The following is a 22,205-nucleotide window of genomic DNA, read 5'->3' on the forward strand; positions in this document are numbered from 1 at the left end:
ATTGAAAGTCGAGCTCCTGATCAATCTATAGATAGCAGTTTCCAAAAAGTGGGGTGTCTGTCTCAAAGTGAGTAAGTAGTCTATCAAATATTAATTGTACCAAGATTTTAAATTGAAGAATGCTCCAAACTGATACTAATTAATGGATATTGTAATCTATAAATATAAGAAAATATAAAATGAAGATGGTTTGGGTAAAAAAAAAATCAAATGGTGATTAAACTATTTAATGTGAGTTAATAACTTATTATTAACTCGTTACCTTAGTAACGAAGTAAGAAAATTGGTCTTAAATTGAAAATTTGTTAACTTATTTTAGTGTTTGTATCTTTTTTAATTCTATGGAAGCCCTACCATGTGAGACAAAATGGTGGCTCATATTAAATAGTTTAATTACTATCTGAGTTTTTCTTTTACCGCACCCAGACAATATTCCTTTTATATATTACACACAGTCAATCAACGATCTTCCTAAATAGAATATATCTAAAATTAATTGTCCAGAAAAATAAAGGTATCATCGACTTTACCAAAATTACTTCGAGAATTAAGAATTGTTTTGAAGAAAGAATAAGAAAATATCCTACAAACCATACTAGATCGGTCATTAGTACATCAAATTTAATAACTATAGGAATAGAATATATTCCTAATGTAGATTCAAATTTTAATATATAGAAAAAAATTAAAAAAATCCATAATTCCATAACAGTTACAATTATTAGTATACTTTTTATATCAAATCATATAATCAATATAAGATATTCAACATTGTACTAATTAATTTATTTGTATGAAATGAGATTAAAATAAAATACAATGGTTTAGAACACCAAAATTTGAGACAAATAAGTATCACTATGGGTCACTCAGAACCACCTGTCGTGTGTAATATGTCTGGTCTGATAACTGTTTAAGATGTCTAATACATAAAAGCAAGATCAAATATTTTGTACATCCAAGTTAGCACACTATGCTGTTAGGAGGGATATAAATTAGTAAACAAAAATGGTTTGTTTTCACCTAATATAATATATTAGGATATATATAATATAAATATAAGTGATAGTATAAAACTACTATTCCCCAAGAGATGTAGTGATAAATCATTGATCCTGAGAACATTCCCTTAGAGACTCAACCTTACATTTCCTAGTTTTGTTTTCTTTATGCAGAAATTTCATTTTTATTTTAATTAAGAATGTTAATGTTATTAATTTTTTTATCTTTCTTTCCATAACAATTCACTATTTGTCATCATACTTTAGGATTATTTTTAAAATTTATTTATTCATTGTTTTTTCTCAATTTTAGCTACATTTTAAATATTGCTTGATTTAAATATATTAAGTCTCCTTTTCCCATTTTAATTTATTATTTCAAAAATAATATAGGACTGTCATTAAAAAGGGGTATCAGTGGAATGGGTTTGCTGGGAAGGAGTGGCTTCTAATATTGCTATTACCTCTAGTGAGATTGTGGCATGTCATCAACATTGCACCAATATACTTGCTAAAATCTATTTTAAAGCTAAGACATGTAAGCCTACCACAGAGCGCGGGCTTCATGCTGTTTTTCAATTTTAGCCACTTTTTAAATGTTGCTAGATTTAACTATCTTAAGTCTCCTCTTCCCGTTTTAAGTTAATGTTTCAAAAGTGATTTAGGACCATCTCTAAATTGGGAGGGTTTGCTGGGTAGGATTGCCTTCTTGTGTTATGATATCCTCATGTGAGATTCTAATAGGGTTTGAAAATCTTAAAATTACAAATAATAATTTCATTTTTGCATTGTATCATTGAATATTTTGACACTTTTATTTTTGCATGTCTGGTTGCATATGAATAAGTTTTTATTGCATACTTACAATGTTTTTATTGTAAAAAGTCACCCAAGGTTAAAGGTAAAAATCACAACACAATTGTTATTCACAAATTCAAGTGGTAGTATATTCACATTTAAAACAATTGACAATATGGGACTAATTTCTCTCTATTCATTTCCTCTCACAATGTTGCACTACTAAACCTATATACTAAGAAAAACTACAAAATTATCAATTTAAAAAATAAAATAAACAATCAATATAAATTTTGTCCAGACAAAAATCAGACAATAACAAATTGATTAAAATGAAGGAAGACACATTGAAGAACTGAAAAATACAAAAATTGTACTCGCAGAAATATTTAAAATGGCATTTTACAAAAATCACAATTTTTTTTTTACAAAGTGAGCTGATTAATTCATTTATCCCTGATTGCTTTTATCATTCATGCCGAACATTCTTTTTCATTTTTATATAATTTTAATCACTTAGTTAAATATGTTTAGTCTCTAAATACTGTATTAAATAGTATTTGGCTTAAAAAGTTTCTCTTATAAATATTCCCCCTAAAGATTTTTTTTTTCTTTTTCTTTTATTTTAATTTTACTAATTGGTTATTCAAAAAATATATTTCAAATTCTACTGTTGTTCTAAGAGTTTTTTCTTAACTCCTCTTATTATTTATTTTAGGCTAGTGTCTTTTTTAAAAAAAAGGTATATAAAAAATTTAATATTTCAGAATGAAAAAGAACTATTTTTTCTTTGAATGCGAAACAATTAAAGAAAACAAAAATTATTTTGTACTCGATTAGAGAAGCTCGCCCTTTGTAGAAGCGTTAACATATTTGTACGATTACGAACGCAACATCACATGACACCTCACATAACATTCACTAATACACATATATTGCTTTCTTCTTCCGTTTTTATACCTATTCAAAAAATATCTTTTGTAATCTTTCCGCAAGGCAAGCTTTATTTTTAAAATATTTCCTTATTTTTGTATAAAAGATATTGTATATGAGATGATTTTTTTTCTTTTTAATTCTTTTCTCTAGGTAACAACATTAACTTCCTTTTATTAGCATGAAAATAATCTATATTCTTTTTAACACTATTTCTAACGAAGGTGTATTGTACAATGGATTTTTTTTTTTTTTTTTTTTTCTGTTTTTTCCCTTTTAACTTTACTATGATATGAACATTAGAATTCCTCATTTTCAAAAAATGTATTAACTTATAAAACAAATGAGTAAATTATTGTCCCTAAATATAATTTATGAAATTAACAAGATTCATTTTTATTTATTTATCATTGGCAGTGATTCTACGGCTTCTAATGTCCAGATCATAAAACAGTAATACTAATATTAAAAACAATATTTGATTGTTTACTTTCTTAATGTAAATTCACATTTGATTGACTTTTATTATGTTGTATTTAGATATAGTATTTTTATTATAGTGAAAAAATGAGCAAGGACTAAATTATAAAAACATCCCCCATTTAAAATTAAATTAACAAACTGATAATTATATAGCTTATAAAAATCAATATTTTATACAGTATACAACTTATCCTAGTCAGTACAGGGGGAGTATATTAAATATAATTTATAAAGGACAAGCCATCTTTATTTCTAAACCACATCACTATAACCAAAAACTTCATTAAAATCGTTACAAAAAAAAAAATAATAAAAATAAATAAAATTGTCAACACTAAAAACACATGTTACAAAGCTACTGTATATACATTATGCGACTTCTGAGTCTTTTCGAGGGTTGGTTTATTTAACCTAATCAGTGATGTTAAAGGACTAGCAGAAACTAAGGATTTTCATATCCTTTCGTGTTGTAACACCACTCGAAAAAAATTGAAGTTTCATATCCAGTCTACATTCAGGGAAATCCGATACAAAAATACCAGTATGTACAGAGAATTTACAAGCAGTTATATCGAGACATACAAAATTAACAAAGATTGTTCATAGCCTGATGTATAAATATATATATTATTTATAAGTAGGAATGTGTTAAGTCACAAATCCAGAAAACAAAACTGAACAAATTTGGCATCTTCTTAAAAAACTATATGCTAAGTTTACTTACAAACTAAGTTTGGATTTTCACATCACATTCACCCGATAATAAATAAATCCATTCACACATCACACACAGAAATTATAATATACAAATGTTAAACAAAATTAATTATTATTTCAAATGCTCTGGCAAAGTTGAGAAAGTGTGATTTGGCATTGACATGTGCTTTTGAGATCACCTTTTTTTTATTTTTTAAAATAGGAATATATTTAAATATATTGTGAATATTATTACTTTCTGCTCAATTAAAACTGTCAAAAACAACAGAGACTAGCACAGAGCAGTGTTCGATATGTAATACTGCTTCAAACAGGCAGTAAGGCAGGCAGTGAGTAGAACCAATAAACGAATCATACAATTAAAAATTTTTAAAATCTACAAAACTCAAAAAGAAAAAAACGAATATGAACAATAACAGTTTTAACATTATTTAAATAAATAAATAAATAAAATAAATAGTATACACAAAAAAGTAAAATACTGAGATAGGTCTATGTCTAAACTATAGCCATATTGGTACTCTCGATTGACCTTTTTGATCGAGAAGCTAAAAATACTAATATTAAAATCGAGTAACTAAACCTACCGTTATAATTCTATAACAGTTTATAATGTCCAATGGTAGGCCAATTTACAAAAAAATATCGTTTCTTTTAAAAAATAGCATCTCAAACATCATGCCTATTCACAATATTCTTGCACATTCATAGGAAACTGACAATTAAGTCTTTTGATAAGGACCAGTTCCAACACATGGATGCATGGGAAACAGTGTTGTCCAGGTTGTAGTAGTGTAAGTTGGAGACTTCAAAACAGCGGGAGAGGGAGGGCTCACACTGTTGGAAGGTGTGCTCGAAGACAAAGTTCCAAGTTTTCTAAGCCTCATCTTCTCTTCCCATTCATTAGCACCGTGGTCAGGTCGATTCAGGTTACGGTGTTGGTAAAACACTAGACTTATGCGGGTAGGTTGAAGCCTATTGGGCTTATGGAGTGCAGTAGTAGCGTGGAGTTCATGCTTGGCACATTCAAATAGGACTGATCCATGGCTCAGAGCTATTGCTACACCACCCATCTGAGAATCCTGTAAATAAAAATGTGCAATGGTTAAACAATTATTAATTTATTTTTAAATTTCAAAGTTCTAATTTTTCTTATATATTAACAAAATGATTTAGTTTTATTAATTAAACTTTTAACAGAATAGTATAGTACTAGGACTTCCATGAAGAGAATTTAAGACAAACATACAGGCAGTTCTCGAACTTATATCAGGAGGCTGCCTGTATATTTCTATAGTAATTAATATACAAGTATATTAGAACCATTAAATAAGAAGATTTTAAAATTTTCTATTTTTGAAAGATTTACATAAGATAACAAAAATCTACGACTATTAAATAACTAACATTGTTTTTATGATTTTAGAGATATTTACCTTAAAACATTCTTCATTGTCTATATAATCAGCCACTTGGCCAATTGGTTCAGGTTTGGCCTCTTTTATCATTGGTAGGTACGGAGTCGGTCCGTAGCTGTCCCATCCTGATAATTGGTACATTCCTACCCCCTGAAAAACCATCAATAATTAATTTTACAAAATATAAAAGTATATAACATAAAAAATTGTTTAAACATAATCAATAGTTCTATCAGACAAATTAATTTACAAAAACGTGAATTATTATTTCAAAATTGTACTATTAGAACCATGTAATAATATGAAAGGGATACTTCATAATTTTATATATTATTAAATATAATCAGTATATTTTTTCTGCTGTTATTTCCTAATTAAATAAGTTGATAGTTCAATTAATTTAATTATCACAAGAAGCAAATAAAGATTATACTTACTTGATAATCAAATGACTGATGTGGATGGACATGATTTGATTGAAAATCAGGATCAAATGATGGATGATGCATCTGTTCAATCTCTTCTTTGATGAAAGGAGGACTGACAAGTGGACGACTCCAAGGTGGTGGTCTCGAGTGCTGTACAGAATTCCCTCTCGAAGGAATATGGGAAAAGCCCTCACTTGGATAGTCACGAAATGGATGCTCACATTGAGAAGTACTTCTCTCATCTTTTTCTCTTTTTATCTGCATTTCTTGTTTAATGTTATTGCTGGGAGAATTTTCAGAATTTGATGAACAGTATTGCCACTGATTATTTTCTTTCTTGATATTTGGAATAGCAAGTGGAGTGGAAGGGGTCCCTGTTCTATCCCCTCTATAAGGTTCAAAGGAAGAAGAATAACTGTTACCATTGATTTCTTTCCGATTCCCTTGAAAGTTATTATCGTTTCCATTTTTAAAACCATTCCTGAAACCAGCCCCTTGATTTGGATAAAGATAACCATTTGTGCCAGAGCTAGATTGCTGTTCATGATGGTGTAAATGGACAGGAGTTTGTGGTCCAGAATTGTAATTATCACTTGAAAAATTTTCATAATAATGATAATTAGGAGTAGTGCCATAATTATGATCATAGTAGCCTGGCTGTGCACTGTTATTGAATTGGTTATTATTGCACTCAATATAACTGGTTCTATTAATTGGTTGATGAAATCCATTAGAGTTGTACATAGGATAATTTGGGAATTGGTTATTGCAGTTTTGATTATTATGAGATGAACTTTCACCATTCTGAGCAATTGGTTGATGTGGGCTTCCATTTACGTTGTGATTACGAGATTGTGGAGAACAATTTTCAGGATTAGGGCTATGTTTCATGGTTTGCGTACCTTGACTTTGTTCTTTTACAACACCAGGTGAATTTTGTGGTGTATAAGATTGAGTTTGCTCCCTTACAAATCCTGGTGAATTTTGTGCAATGAAAGACTGATTGTTTTTAGGAGACCTTTCAGGACTCTGAGGTACATTATCCCAATCCTTGATGGGAGAATTAGGGCGATCAAACCTGTGTTCCAATGGTGGAAGTGCAGGGAGAGGTTTAATGTAGGTAGAATTTTCAAAAGTAGGTTGGGGAGTTCCAGGATTTGATCTTGATGGTGGCCTTCCCTTTGGTACTCTGAATACTGAATTGTTTGGAGATGTATTATAAGGAGAATTTTGTTGTTTGTCTTCCCGGATTGACCCATCATTTTGCATTGGAGACATAGCACTGTTAGTTTTTGGTGAAGCTTGATGACTTTGCTGATAAGGTGACGGTGGTTGAAAATTCGAGGATCGGCCATTGCTACAGGAGACTTGGCTGTTAGATCTCTCATCCCATTGAGTATGATTGAAATTTTGGTTGTTCAAATGGTTTGTTGTGCTATCGGGATCGATTTTAACTTCATTTTCGGAGCTGAAACTTCCTTCACCATGAGAATATTGTCCTGTCCAGAGAAAAAAGAACAGTTAATCTACATTGAATAAATATATATGTGTACATTAAAGCTAAAATAAGAAAGACATACTTTTATTATTTATTTGGTGATTAGGGGAGGATAAAGTGGATCTTGCATTACTGAAACCAACTGGGACACCATTTGATCTTGAGGTTTGGGGGGCATAGCCTCCTCCCCATCCTTGGTGACTTTGTACAGGGCTGTCAACTACTGTCGATGAAACCTAAAAAGTGAAAGAAACTAATTAATGGGTTTAATTTAACAAAAGTGATTGATATAAATAAACATGGACATTTTTAAATATTTCAGCTAACAAGAACTATTTTGTTCGTGATTTAACCATTTCTTTAAGGTGAAAAAACTAAGCAAAGAAAATCCATAAAATGTTATGGCTTGATTTCGGTCAAGTGATTATTAAATAAAACTAAGTTTTAAATTTTCATCTTTACATTAATCAGCAAAACGATAAGTTTATGTAATTAAATTTAACAAGAATAAGGATCAATTTTTCCTTTTAAAACATATTTTAAAATAAAACATTACATTATATAAATTCATATCTCACACTCTAAGGAATAAGATTCTTATCATTTTAAATCCTTCATAAATATTATTACTTACTTGAGAACTTTGTAGCAAATCGGAACTTGTTTGGGAACTGGGATCTTTACTATTCTTAACTACATTAGCTGAATTTTGATGCTCTTCTTCATCTTTCCGTTTTTTTCCATGTTTTCGGCAAGGTGTCAAAGGAACAGCTCTAACCCTTACTTCACATGGGAATCTATAAAAGATTAAATACAAATATAAACACATTGCCAACAGACCCTTTTTCTTTTTTAAAATTACATAAAAAATACAAATACAAACTTTGTTAAACTCTCCAAAGAACCGTTTTTAATTTTTTCTAACTGTCCTTCACGATTTCCATATTCATCGGTGTCATCCATTACATAGAGAGGCAAAACATGTAATTGTTCATCATCAGGCTTTGCAAGTGTTCTATGTTTGGTTAATGTTACAACCTGTAATCCAAATAAATCAATTAAAATAATTTAAAAAATTTATAGTATTATCCTTAAAATAAAAATAATAATCTTCATCTTTATTTAATGGCTACACATAAACAAACTTCTTATTGTTGGAGAGATTTCATTTCCCTTGTTTTTGTGGAAAAGTTATGACAAACTTAACTTCTTATATATTCAGATATGTCACATGAAGCACATTTTATGTGATACAACAGATGAGAAAATAATAGCAAAATTTAAAATTTACAAATTTAAATGAGACTATTCATAGTCTATAATCAAAAAGTATAAATAAAAGTCAGGAATGAATGAGAATAAGTTCAAAGAAACAAAAATTAATCTCTTACATGACTTAACTAATTAACTATAAAATGAAATTGATTTATAGGATTAACTATAAAATAAAATTGATTTGGTGATTTTAGCTTGTCATAACATTCTTTGGTGTGCTAAAACTGAAAATGGGTATTGTTTTCTTCCATCACACACAGATATGTTGCTAATCCATGATATGTATGAAAAAAAATTGTCGAATTGTAGGAGAAAGTGAATTTTATGGCACATTTGATACTCTTTGATCAACTGGAAACCTTCATTACCCAAGTATGCTTCGACCAAATTCAAATGTTTTTGGTATCATTGGAAAGATAAGTTTTCTCTTTTCAGCTGATAAGAATAAATTATAAATTTGCTAGATTTGAAGGCAATAAAGAGTCATTCAAATATATTTAATCAATACATCTTATATCATAAATTTAAACTGACCTGGCTGAGTCTGATTTGTGCCAATTGTTATGGTTTTAATGTCCTTTCAATGTCATAAAAATTATCAGTTGATCAGTTAAGTATCATAGGAGCTATAAAAGATTTTCATGACTTCTGTTCAACAAAACTAGCTTTATATATCATGGATATGCGATAAATCTGTACATCTGTACAAAAGAAAATGTAGTTTTATTCAGTGTCAGCAATCAAAAAATTTAAAGATCAGCCAAAATTATTAAATCAAATTTTTAAAAGTATCCTTTTGTAGACCTGTTTAATTATATAAATATTGATTTCAATAATGTCAAATATTGATTTGAATAATGTCAAACATTGCTTTAACCTCAAACATACTTAAACAAGCATTCTTACCACAGTACAACCATTGTTCATATTATGTGCGTCTCGATGAGCGTGTGCACAGAAATCAAAGCAAGCTGTTACTCCTGAAAATGGTCTGCCTGGTTTTAAACCTAACCTGCAAGCTATTGCTTCCTTTTCAAATTCAATTTGGTTTTGAAATGAATCAGGAGCCATCTTTTCATACAAAGGCCCAAGATCAGTTGCTAGCTTCTGCATTTTATCTTCAATATCCTGCTCCTAAAATTTATGTCAATAATAAAAATTAGAACAGAAATAAAAGAGAAAGAACAATCTTAAAAACTGTCACTGACTCTTACCTCTGATCTTACTGAAAGCCTGAATTTTCGGACTACTTTACTTCTTGCATATTTACAGCCATTATAATACATTGACCAGGAACAACCAAAAGAGTAAGAAGATCCACAAGTTGCTAAATCCAAACCTTGGCATGCACATGTTCTCGGTTCATTTGTAGCGCACCGCCTAGTAGTTGGAACTCCAAATCTAGAATGAAAACAATTAATTTTATAATCAAAAGAATTTAAGTTCATACAGTTGTTCGATACAAAAAAGGCAATAAGTCACTAATTTTCATTAAACTTTATTGAATTAATAGTAGTTCGTTATTAAAGGAAAAATTAAAACTAACTTGTTTAGTTTTGTTGTCAGCAATGAGTAAATTGAATCAGCTTCCTGGGAAGCAACACCTTCCCAGGCAACTACAACAACAACTATCCATGCTGTCGAACAGGTGTGACCTTTCCTGTTCTTAACAATCATCAAGATTTTTTCCTCTAAGCCTCCTCTTCTGATTATCCATTTAGCCAAAGGGCACCCAGCAGTTGTCTTTCCTTCTTTTCCAGTGTAAACAATCTAAAATAATCAAAACCTCAATGAACATGTCAAGAAAAGCTAATATTGATTAATCTTAAATTAAATAAACTAATTAGTGATTAATGTTAATCATCAGATGTTAAAATACTAAACATATATTATTATTACGACATCAAGTAAATATTGTAATTACCTTTTCTACTCTAATTGCATTTCCTTTCAAACCACTTCTGCTTTCAATATTTGTTCTAAGTTCTTCTAATGTTGAGGCTGAACCAAGATGTGTGTAATAAGATCCGGGTTCAGGCGGGCATTGATCAGGTGGAAAGCAATGGCAATTTGGAATTTCAGTCCTATTGTTTCGAAGCCTACAAGAAGTTACAAATTCAAAATTATTAAAACAAAGAATTATTAATGGTATTATGAAAAAATTTAAATGAAAAATATTTGAGTGTGAAACAGCAGCGAATATGAAATAAATGTTGAAAAATGAACACTACAAAATCTTAAGTGATTATATTTTACCTTTCTAAGTAATCTACATATTCCTTGACGGTCATGTGTTCAGGTTTGCTACTTAAATCTAATTCTTTTTTCACTTCTTTGTCAGAATCAAGGATTTCATCTTGTGTTTGGTAACCCTGACAACATCCATCTTTTATATGTTCAGGAGTAGGCTTTTCAGTTCCTCCTGCCACAAATAATAAAACAATTATGAATATAAGTAAGAGGAGATCATAAAAATAATTAATTTTTTTTAAATGACACAATTATTACATTCATTGATATTATTAGAAATAGTTTCAAACCTTGTCTACAACACCATGGACCCGGAGAACTTCTCACACTGACAGGACCTCCATCTCCGTAATAAACATACTTGGCTTGCATTTTTTTTAGAACACCATCTTCCTCATCAATCTTCTCAATCGGTTCATCTAATCGTGGGTCCATTCCAAAAGGTATTTTCGGAATGAGATCCTTATTTTCTGGATCCCTTGATATAAATTCTGTTTGCATTCCCCAAGGTTCTTGTTTTTGGTACCATAGTGCTTCATGTTTTACATGATTCATATGATTGTAACCATATGGCAGTTGATAGTTTGGATACCAGTTAGGGAATGATCCATTTTGAGTTCTTTGCTGAGGTTGAATTACTTTTCTGTCCAACTCATGGCTAGAAGGAGTAAAGACTAGTCCATTTTGAGGTATCTGGTGTGAAATAGAGTTTTGGTAACTTGCATGGGAATAAGATTGAGCATTCCAGTTCTGTTTCAAGTCAGGACTTCCCATAGATGTAGCGTATTTTACAAAGCTTTCCATTGCTGAAATGCTTTGATTAAATTTTTGTGGGCTCTCGCCCCAGGCGCCACCACCCTCAGAAACTAACTTCTGAGGATGGTGGCCTTTCACTAAAAAATTCCCGCTTGAAACACTCTGCAAGTTTTTTTGGTCCTCATAGACATTTTGAGTTTGAGAATCTTCGGCCTTTTTGGAATCCTGAAAGAAAATGAATATAAAAATAAATTATATGCCTTAAATAATTGCTAAAGATATATTAAAAGTGAACAAATGTTATATTACCTGATTTTGTTTGTTCAAAATCATGGTCTTCAGTCGATTATTTAGTTCCGCTCTTTCTGGAACTTTTCCACTCTTTTTATCACTCGCCCAGTTGGATGAGGGCTGCTGAGAAGGTTGATTTCCTGTATGAAAATGTCCATTTGGCCAAGGTTCAGGTTGGTTATGAACCTGCTTCTGCTGAGGATTACTTTCTTGGGACCACATGTTATTGTGATTACCATTTGACCATAAATGTAAATTCTGTTGAGTTACACTACTATTCATTATCTGTGCTCCACCATCAGTGTTATTTGACCATAAGTTCTGCCGATTGTTGTGAATGTTTTGTTGCGCATTTTGCTGCATTTCAAGAACATTAAGCTTATTCTGAGCCATTTGTTGCTGTGACACAAGATGTTTCTGCTGTTGAGCAATATGTTGTTGCTGCTGAGCGATTTGCTGTTGCTGCGCTAACTGTTCCTGTTGATGTTGAGACATTTGATGGTGAGTGAACATATGCATTTGTTGCTGGTGTTGGTGCAATTGATGTTGAGGCAAATGATTTTGTTGTTGAGAAAGGTGCTGCTGTTGAGCAAGGTGGTGGGAAAGATGTTTTTGCTGCTGCATAAGTTGTTGTTGGTGTTGATGCAATAAATGCTGTTGATGGGTCATTTGCTGCTGCTGTTGAGAAATCATTTGGTGCTGTTGTTGCTGAGGAGACATTTGATGTTTTTGTTGGGGAGACATTTGATGATGCTGTTGTTGAGGTGACATCTGATGATGCTGTTGTTGAGATATTTGGTGGTTTTGTGGCTGCGATATTTGCTGTTGTTGAGAAATTTGGTGGTTTTGTTGCAGTGTCATTTGCTGCTGTTGTGAAATTTGTTGTGATAATTGCTTCTGTTGTGAAAGTTGTTGTTGTGACATTTGCTGCTGTTGTGAAATTTGTTGTGACATTTGCTGCTGTTGTGACATCTGATGTGGAGATTGTTGCTGAGAAATTTGATGTTGTTGAGAATGATGTGGAGATTGTTGTTGGGAAATTTGATGCTGAGAATGATGAGGTGACTGTTGCTGAGAATGGTGAGGTGAATGTTGTGTGGTTCCCTGTTGCTGAGACATTTGGTGCAACTGCTGATTATGCTGTTGGGCATTTTTTTGGCTTTGTTGCTGCTGAACGGTTTGTTGGCCTGATTGCTGTTGACGTGAACTCTGTACCTGTTGATGATGGACTTGCTGTGTTTGCCCTCCATTTTCTTGCTGAGGACTTTGTTGTTCCTGCTGGTGTAAAGTCATTGGACTTTTACCAGACTCTTGTGACCATTTTTCTTCTCTACTTGAATTAGAGGTTTTGGATTCTTCTTTTCCTGGCCAGGATTCTTGTTTATGGCCATCAGTTGAATTTTTAGTGCTATCGTTAGGATCAGAACACCATTCACTTTGCTGACTGTTCATATTTTGGAAATGATCTTCACTATTCTTCCAAATCATTTGTCTACTACCATCTATCTGATTATTTAACCATGTATCTTTATTAGCACTGGGTGATTTTTCAACATCATTGTGTAAACTATTTGTACTACTACTTCTACTCCAAACGTTTCGAGTCGCTTGCTGCTCCCCTTTATTAATTGACGAATTATTTTCTTGCCCTGGATACCTAAAAAAAATTCAAAAAGAATAAATTTTATGAGGAAAGAAAGGTTTAATTGCATAGATTAAAAAAATTTCTTAGAGCAATGTAATTTTTACTTACCCACTAGAGTTGAGTGAACTCTGTGGTGACTGGGGAGGGATTTGATGTGGGTATCCAGGCATCGCGTTTCCCTGGTTGCTAGGGGTGGTGGGAGTTGGGGGATTTGTGTACTTTCCTTCAGTGCTATCAAGTTGAGCTGAACCACACCTACTGGTTGGCGTCGATGAAGTAGGTGGTGCCATAACATCCTAAAACATTTTACTGCATTTAGACATTTTTATTTTAATGCTTTTATTCATTAAATTAAATGAATAAGCTAAGTGTTGGACAAAATATTTAATTATCATTATTAGTATACCTGAGATGAATGGGTGTAAGTGCCATTTATAAATTCAGATGGTCTGGGTGACTGATCGACATAATCCAGATTGCCATTTAGAGTTGGGGTACTTCTAGAATTTCCGTTGTGCAAACTATGAGGTGAAGGTTGGGCCTGTTGAGCTGTATTGCTATACACTGCTCCATTTGTTTGTACAAAAGATCCTTGTTGGTATCCTACAACTGAATTAAAAATAATTTTCATGAAAATAAAACATACCATTATATATGTAAGGTGAATACATCATTTCAAATTTGTAGGCTTTTAAATAAAAATCATTGAAATTCATTATTGACTATTTTTTTTTTTAATGACTCATAAATTTTCTTTTCATCTATAGGTATTGTTATAAAAAAGATGGATGATTTGATACAATCAAATTATGGTAGTTTAGGTCAACTAATGTTCAAGTAGATTTTTTAATGAAAATTACCTGGAGTAGTCTGAGGATAGCTGGTGACTGAGTATTGTGGATATCTTAACTCGTCTATTTGGTGAGGGGGAATCTGTTGTATGAACTGCCCTTGAGGATTCCATGTTCCTAGAATAATTAAACAAAATATATCAATTAAGTAAATAGAAGCATTTTCTACCTATATACATTAATCATTTTTTTAATTAAATACTTAGTATTCATTGTAATAAAAATGAGAATTAGTTTGATCTTGATTTCTTCAACCTGATAATAATTATAATAAGCCTTAAGCCACATCTCTAAAGTACTAAGTGAACCAGTGAAGTGACAAAGCGATCAGCCTTGCGATGGGTCCTAACGATTTTACTAATATATCCGTAAGCAAAATTAGTAAGATGTGCTAGAATGTGTCATAATGTCTAGAAATAAAGATCATTCTATGTACGGGGTGTTGCTAGTTGTTGCTATTGGTGCAATAGAATAACCTATATTACCAATTAATTCCTGAACCTATCTAGTGCCCTATTTGATAATATAATACTTAATGATGCTGATGTAAATTGAATCTTAAATATGTTCCATAAGGTTTAGAATTTGACTACTTAATGAACTCTTTAAACCAGATTGAACATTTGTTTTTGCTTTTTTGATAATGGAAAAGAAAATGTACTATAAACCTCTCAGTTTATTTTATTTGAGAATTATGATTGATATAATTCTTTCCTCTGAAATGCTAGGTTGTAGCAAACATTCTACCCAGAAGACACAGGTATCAAATCAATTATACCATAAAACTATTAATAGCATCACAGAGAATGAATTAATTTAAAATTAGAATAAAATTACAATGTAGAAATGCTAAGTTAAAATATTTACCTAGTGTACTAGGATCTGATGGATTCGGTTGCCAAACTGAGTTCGGAAACCTGTGCTCCCTTAGAGGGGTGAAGCTATTTTCAATAGTTGGTTGACCTCCGCCTGGGTAAAGAGGTACTGTACTGCCAGTCTGAAAAATGAAAAAAATATTTAATAAATATTTTTTCTTAAAAACAATTTTTTCTGGTAGCAAGCAAAATACAAATTTAGTGTAATGATGGTTTAGTTTGTAAGCAGCCACTGAAAATTTAAACCAAATAAGTTATAAATTTTTATTTTAAAATAAGAAGGCAATTGAAGAATATAATTTTAAACCCTCTAGGCAATTGAAGCCTTACTAGAAGTTTATCACATGTTTTTCTAAAAAAGAATTATGAAGAATCAAAATCAGTAAAAAATTAATTCTCTTATAAGTTTATAAAATATTAAGGTAGACAAGAAATTTCTCCTGTCCGACTACTTTTATTAATATATTTATTTCTATCTGAAAGTTAGAAGAAATATTAATTTCACTTTCTAGTGATACTGTTAGTTTGATGTGAGCCATATTGAAAATTATAGAATAAAATATCTTTTTTGTTCGCAGGGAAAGTGCTGTATAATACTTTTTTTATATAATTTTTATAGATGCCATTGAAATCTACTATATAAAAGAAATTATAATATATATAATTTTTTTCTTTTTTGGTAGCTATACAGACCATATTTTTTTTTTAAATGATTTGGTTCTAAAATTGTATTAAGATTGTCCTTGAGGGTGGCCGAATTGTCTGTAACGTCAGATTTATAAAGGAATAAAAATGTTTTGAGACTAAAATGGATAAAATGTTATTTATTTAAGCTATAAAAATTTTTTTTTTGTTATTTCTACTTAGTAGGTATATTTTCTCTGAATGGAACTTGGAGAACTCATAGTGGCCTTGAGTGAGGCAGGTTATATTTTCTAAAAACAATTTAGACATTTAACCACTCTTAACCCAAAGCTTTTCTGGCAAAATACTTTTAATTTACTATATTTAAGGCATGATTTACAAAGTCATAAAGCCTTGTCACATTTAAAGGAATGCTACCTGAGCTGAACTACAGATTTTTTTTTAAATATTTTTTTTACCTTATTTATTTTTTAAGTCCGAGTAAACAACTAATAGTAAAGAAATTAGAAAATATTTTTGCATTCTTCCATGTTATCTTTAGTTATGTTTGGTTAGTATATTATTTTTTAAAAAATAACTTAATACATTTCTAAAAACGGTAATTTTCCTCATTAACATAAATTTGGATATTAAAATTCATAAAAATTATTGCTACTAATTAATTAACTGTAGTTGAATTTTAAAAAAGAAAAAAATGTAATATAGTAAAGAAAATAATTCCAATAAATTTGAAGTTGAGATTTAAATTAGGAAAAGTTTAATCTGAGAGGTGGATCAATGCAGCTCTTTCCCAGGTACGCCCTCCTTCCCCCTTAAGCAAATACAAATCAAACCAACACAGCCTAACTAATTCACAATAATTGAACTAAAAATATTACTAAATTAGACATATAAATATATTTTATTGAGATTTGTTTTATGTTTAATAAATGTATTAAATGAATAAATTAATGGTCAAAATTAATTTTATTTATTATAGATCATAATAATATTGACTATAAAGCCTACATTAATAGAGGGTTTAATGATCACAAATAAATTTACAACCAAACTATTCAACCACTCTTTCTCATTGAATAGATGATTATATTCAACCAACTATAAAGATAGTGAAACATTATTTTTTTTAAAAATAATATTATACTAATGTAATAATAAGAAAATAAATCAAAATTAATGTTATGTATAAATAGAACATGCTGATAAATTTTTCGATATTCGATACCCTCAATAGGATTTACATAGGCCTATAATTTTGATTTTATTCCCTGTATTCAACAAGTCTTGCATGTCTATGAAAAATAAAAAATTGGAAATTGGACAAAATATTAAATAGCTAAATTTTATTCTACTCTGTCAATTTACAAAATATCATTAAACTTAAGCCTCAATAATATTCCTAAAATTGTATCCATGATAGTAAGTTATTAGGATCCACCATAAATTCAACCATTAAACCAAACTAAACTAGATAAAAACCATTCAAATATGAAGGAGACCTACAACAAAACATAAATATTTAAAACTTTTAAGAACTGAATAATTGAAAGTTTTCAATATTTTTTTGAAACATTAATAACTTTTAAAATGAAATAGAATTTGTCGTTGTATTAACAGTTTCAAAAACTTTAGTCCATGTTTGTGTTACCCTACAGAAAAATACGAAAAATATTAGGAATAAGGTGCCTAAATACCTTTTTGTTTTTATTATAAGTTACACCTTCTTAGACTAAATTATCTTCATTTACACTACATGATAAGTGTTAATAAAAATGAAATCATTTTAGATGTGATTCTACTGTCCCGAAATCAATACCTCCCTTCATTTTCAGATTAGATATATTTTAATCAGTGCAAATATTATTAAAGGTGTTAGGAAGATAGAGAATAAAATATTTACAATTGAAGGAAGACCTCCTGGTAGGCGACTTGGAGGTGTATCCAATTTGGTCTCACCACGCACAGTCTGAAACAATGAATTTACCAAAACTCACTTACACATTGAGAGATTTATATCTCTATCAAATATAAGTAAGTGAATATCTCTAAAAAATTTCAGACGTTCAATTGATGGGCCTTAACTCCGCATAAGTTTATAATGGGCTTTATTTAGTTACATTAACCATTTTAAAAATTATTACATTTGTTTAGTAGCTTTTATTAATTTGAAATTTTTTTACAAATAAAAATCAAACTTGACTTACCGTGTGGTCTGGTATGGTTGTCATCATATTGCTGTCTACTACACCATTTAATTGGAGGTTCGAAGTATGAGCAGGGCTTCTGGGAGTCGCGACTTTTCTGTAGCCCTATAAAACAAAAAAATTAATTAATTATAAAAAGAAAAGTAAATTATTAATGAAATAAATATTAAAAAAATATTTGTAGTCATACAATTGTTAAAATCAGAGGTTAATAATTTTAATTATGTATTATAAATATTATAATTAACAATAATTTAGTTATTTTCTTGTGATAACTATAAGCTCATAGGTATTCTCATTTGTATTTTAGGATTTTATCAATGGGTAATACTATTACCAGGATTGGGAATATTAAAGTAATATTGTTGGGGAATCAAATACTAATTAATTATTTTTTAATCAATATTTATTCATAAAAATAAACCACATTTTTAGTTTCAGTAAGAAAAATCAAATAAGTATTAAAAATTTTATAAATATTATCATCAAAATGTTGGAATACATTTGATAAGATTTAATTGAATTATCATCATACTTAACTGGCACAAAAATAAAAAGAATATATTTAATCATGGATCAAGAATTATAGTGATCATTTATAAATTGTTAATTCATTAATCGGGAAATCTGAACTTAAGAGCATGTGAACTTTGGGTTGGGTATTATTCTCAATTTGGAAGGCCTTGAGGAAGAAAGGTAGGGTCCTGTAAAAGGGATATTTTTTTAATGTATAAATTCGCCTCCATCTCCTTCAGGTTCTAGTATCTAATCTATCAGTGATATAATTTTTGACTAATATTTATAAGTGATAATTTCATATAAATGAATACATTTCCCGTATGTCTTAGAAACATCAATATTATCGTTGTGGTTTAGCAGTGGTTGGCGTGTGTCCAAGTCCATTTTTACAGCGTATAAAACAAACCTTGACTAAATGATGTGGTTAATTTTGAAAACATATTCCACTTATTTTCAAAATTATACTATGACGGAGAGCTTATGATTTAGGCTAATAAAGAAGACATGAAAAAGATGTTTTAGACTTTGTACAATTTGTACAAACTAACAAAATAGATAGGGATTAAAATAGTTATTACTATTAGAGTTTTATTTGACCGCAACCGGACCATATTCCATTGATACACACGGCCAATCCAATGATCCAGTATAACAAAATAGATATTACGTATAATTAGTGAAATTTCAATTTTTATTATTCTATATCTCGGGCATTTATGAAGATAGAGGAAAACAAAAAAAATATTTTTGAATCACTATCCTTAAATCTTAAATTAAAAAGAAAAAATAGAAAAGATAATATTTTTTTAGGATTTCGGTCCCAGATACCTGTGGACGCAATCGGACATCCTGTGCTTGCAATAAATCGCTGAGAAAAAAAATCTGTGAAAAAAACCAATACATATTTTAGCAGGGATTAAAAAGTATACATTTTTTATCAATATTGTAGTAATAATGTGAAAATTATCTGAACTGCTTATAAAACAAAAATTCATGGAAATCTGTCAATTATTATCGAATATATTGTGTATATTGTTAATACGTTCTACTTTACTACTCATATATATTATTTCCCAGAGTTTTTTTAATAAGTACAAAGTTTTACTTTTTATTGCAAAATGGGGGCCGATTAATGGTTTCATCCACGATCAGAGATTAAAAAGATCGTAAAGTAAAAAAAATACAGTAACACATTACAAAATCGATATAATATTAACAGTCAGAGACTGGACAATATGTCATTCACACGGGGCAAGTAATTTAACACAATATTTTTATTTTTGATATTTTTATTAGCATGTATATTATTTTTTTCTCAAGGGAATGTATATGTAATGGCAATACAGATCATTGATTTCTTTTCGCAGATTAGTATAATTAATGAGTTTCACTTTTTATGCTTTCCAGTAGTATTTTTAATATTTGAAGATTAATATTTAATATAGGCTTATTTAAAATGTTAATATTTTAGAAAAAAAATCAAGTTCTTTATTTTCAATAAAATCACTGCAATGAAAATGATGAAAGTCTTCATCCAATTTCCAGTCAGTGGTCTACACGTGCCGTAGTCTAAGGCCGGTCAACCTGTGACCAATTTCCCGGTTACGGACCGATCTTTGCCGAAGATCACCGAACGCAAACTTTTAACTCCTATTTTTAATTTTTAATACACAGCTTTCTCACTAATTGAGGTAGAGTTAGTGTTCTTGCAAAATGTGGAAAAAATCAATTACTTTCTCTTACGCATGCGTAAACGTAATTCCTTAATACACCAATATTTTAAAAAGAGGCACAAATTATGAAACTAACAGGTGGCCCATTCACAATTTAAATTGATGTAATATTTACTTTTATTACTACTCAGATTTTATTTTAAAATATTTTATGCTCAGTTTCAATAAAATTAATAAGTTACGTGTTTAGTTTTATCACTCTTCAAAATTTAATTAATAACATGAAATAGTATTAAATTTACTAGTTTTCACTATCCCATTTGAAGAATACAGTTTTTTCATCCGTACATTATGAAAATTGTGAGGAAGCTATAATGATCTACTAGGCAGAAACTTTTCACATAATAGGAATCGAATATAAAAACATGAACCAATAAAACGCGAGATGAAACAATGAAACCCGATGTTGTTGCCCATTAAAAAAATAATGAACAATAAAAGTACAGACAGAAAGGAGCCAAAGGAAAAAAAAGTTTAAATTCACATCACATTTTGTAGTCTTCTGGAGTACGTGAGGGAATGAACGTACGCATCCTATCACGTCACGAGTATTTATTGCTCAGGATTGGATGATGAGTCCTTATAGATGTCGTTAAAAATATTATATTGTCAAAAAATGATATTTATCTATGTAATTGATTAACAAATAGCAAATTATCCGTCATTATTACTGTTTAAATAATAAGGCTCTTTAGACTGATGAACCAAACATGGTATTTCGGGAGACATCGTGGTCTGCACTATGCTCTAACTAATTTATTTATCCAGTAAATAATGTCTAGTACTCATTTGAATGCTGATTAAAACGAGTCAATCAAACCAAAAATAAAAGCCAAATATTGTCTTAATTAAGAAAATTTGTTTAATCTAATTGTTTATTTATTTTTTGTTAGTTTAAACTTCTGTTAAAACAACTTAAATAATAGATAAAAAAAATAAAAATGGCTCATTGATAATACTAGATGATAATTCATAGAAATAATATTACCAATTTTTAAACTTTAAGTCACCAGTAGAAATTTAAGAGGAATAAATAAAATTCCTTGAAAAACAATAATATCTTTATCTGAGAAAAATGGTTTTTAATAAAAAAGTTTTTATTGCTTTTTAGTAATAAAATTATTTTTTACCATTTAAATAAAATAAAATAATTGAATAATAGATAGAAATTAAAATTATTGCTATAGTTCGTATATATAAAAAAAGAATTAGTTACCACTAAATAGAAATTTGTTGAGTTGACAGCCTTGATATTTTTTGCCGATTTAAAAATTTACATTAGTTTCCTGACTAAGCAGATCACTCAACAAGCTCTTTTTCATTAATACTGAATAACGGTCAAGATAAAAAGTTTATTTTATTTTTAATATCGATGAAGAAAGAAGGCGGTATTACTTAAGTAACTGGCAGAATATCTAAATATCTACTAAATTTTATTGACGTAGTAGACAAATAAGTAAAATACGTAAATTTATTACTCATAATTGATTAAAGTGATATTAAAGGCAATAAAAAAATATATTACAACATATTCTATAATTTTCATCAAGATGAAAATTAAATTTCCAAATTAAAAATCCAAGTATTTTTGTTTACCAATTTGTTCGCTCACTGAAAATTGTCTCAGAAGAAATGTATTTGAAATTAGAAAGGGTCAAATTCGTTCCTTTAAATCCTTTTGTTGAATGCAAGAAAAACAAAAAATGTAGGTTTGATTTTTTATGTATTCTGTAGTACATTAATAAAAATGATAGTGTTTACGCTATAACGCGATAAGATAGAAATTTAACAAAGGGAATTTCCTTGAGACGGTAATCATAGATTCGAGATAGCCCTGAATAAATCTTCTCTTCCGTCTTTGATTCGCTGCTGAATATTTTATATA

The 22,205-nt window shown here is 29.7% G+C and overlaps 1 protein-coding gene across 4 annotated transcripts in view; it reads right to left on the bottom strand.

Annotated features, from left to right (window-relative positions):
• Positions 1-1,821: 1,821 nt before the first annotated feature.
• Positions 1,822-22,205, bottom strand: part of Tet (Ten-Eleven Translocation (TET) family protein) — a 302,732-nt gene continuing 282,348 nt past the window's right edge. For 2 of the 4 annotated variants that reach the window (XM_067051282.1, XM_067051283.1), the window contains exons 4-22: positions 18,069-18,173; positions 17,765-17,830; positions 15,212-15,341; positions 14,354-14,461; positions 13,900-14,102; positions 13,602-13,789; positions 11,867-13,505; positions 11,092-11,782; positions 10,808-10,973; positions 10,476-10,650; positions 10,098-10,321; positions 9,766-9,952; positions 9,458-9,685; positions 8,160-8,314; positions 7,911-8,073; positions 7,359-7,512; positions 5,788-7,277; positions 5,369-5,500; positions 1,822-5,014 (exon numbers count right to left, since the gene is read on the bottom strand). In XM_067051282.1, coding sequence (XP_066907383.1) covers positions 4,655-5,014; positions 5,369-5,500; positions 5,788-7,277; positions 7,359-7,512; positions 7,911-8,073; positions 8,160-8,314; positions 9,458-9,685; positions 9,766-9,952; positions 10,098-10,321; positions 10,476-10,650; positions 10,808-10,973; positions 11,092-11,782; positions 11,867-13,505; positions 13,602-13,789; positions 13,900-14,102; positions 14,354-14,461; positions 15,212-15,341; positions 17,765-17,830; positions 18,069-18,173 — 6,564 coding nt within the window. In that variant the 3' untranslated portion in view covers positions 1,822-4,654. The remainder of the gene's footprint in view (positions 5,015-5,368; positions 5,501-5,787; positions 7,278-7,358; positions 7,513-7,910; positions 8,074-8,159; positions 8,315-9,457; positions 9,686-9,765; positions 9,953-10,097; positions 10,322-10,475; positions 10,651-10,807; positions 10,974-11,091; positions 11,783-11,866; positions 13,506-13,601; positions 13,790-13,899; positions 14,103-14,353; positions 14,462-15,211; positions 15,342-17,764; positions 17,831-18,068; positions 18,174-22,205) is intronic. The other 2 variants (XM_067051285.1, XM_067051284.1) reach the window with 2 other exon arrangements.

The sequence above is a fragment of the Halyomorpha halys genome, unplaced genomic scaffold (assembly GCF_000696795.3).
Source record: "Halyomorpha halys isolate HHAL.00 unplaced genomic scaffold, Hhal_1.1 Scaffold706.1, whole genome shotgun sequence".
In the NCBI taxonomy this organism is placed as follows: domain Eukaryota; kingdom Metazoa; phylum Arthropoda; class Insecta; order Hemiptera; family Pentatomidae; genus Halyomorpha; species Halyomorpha halys.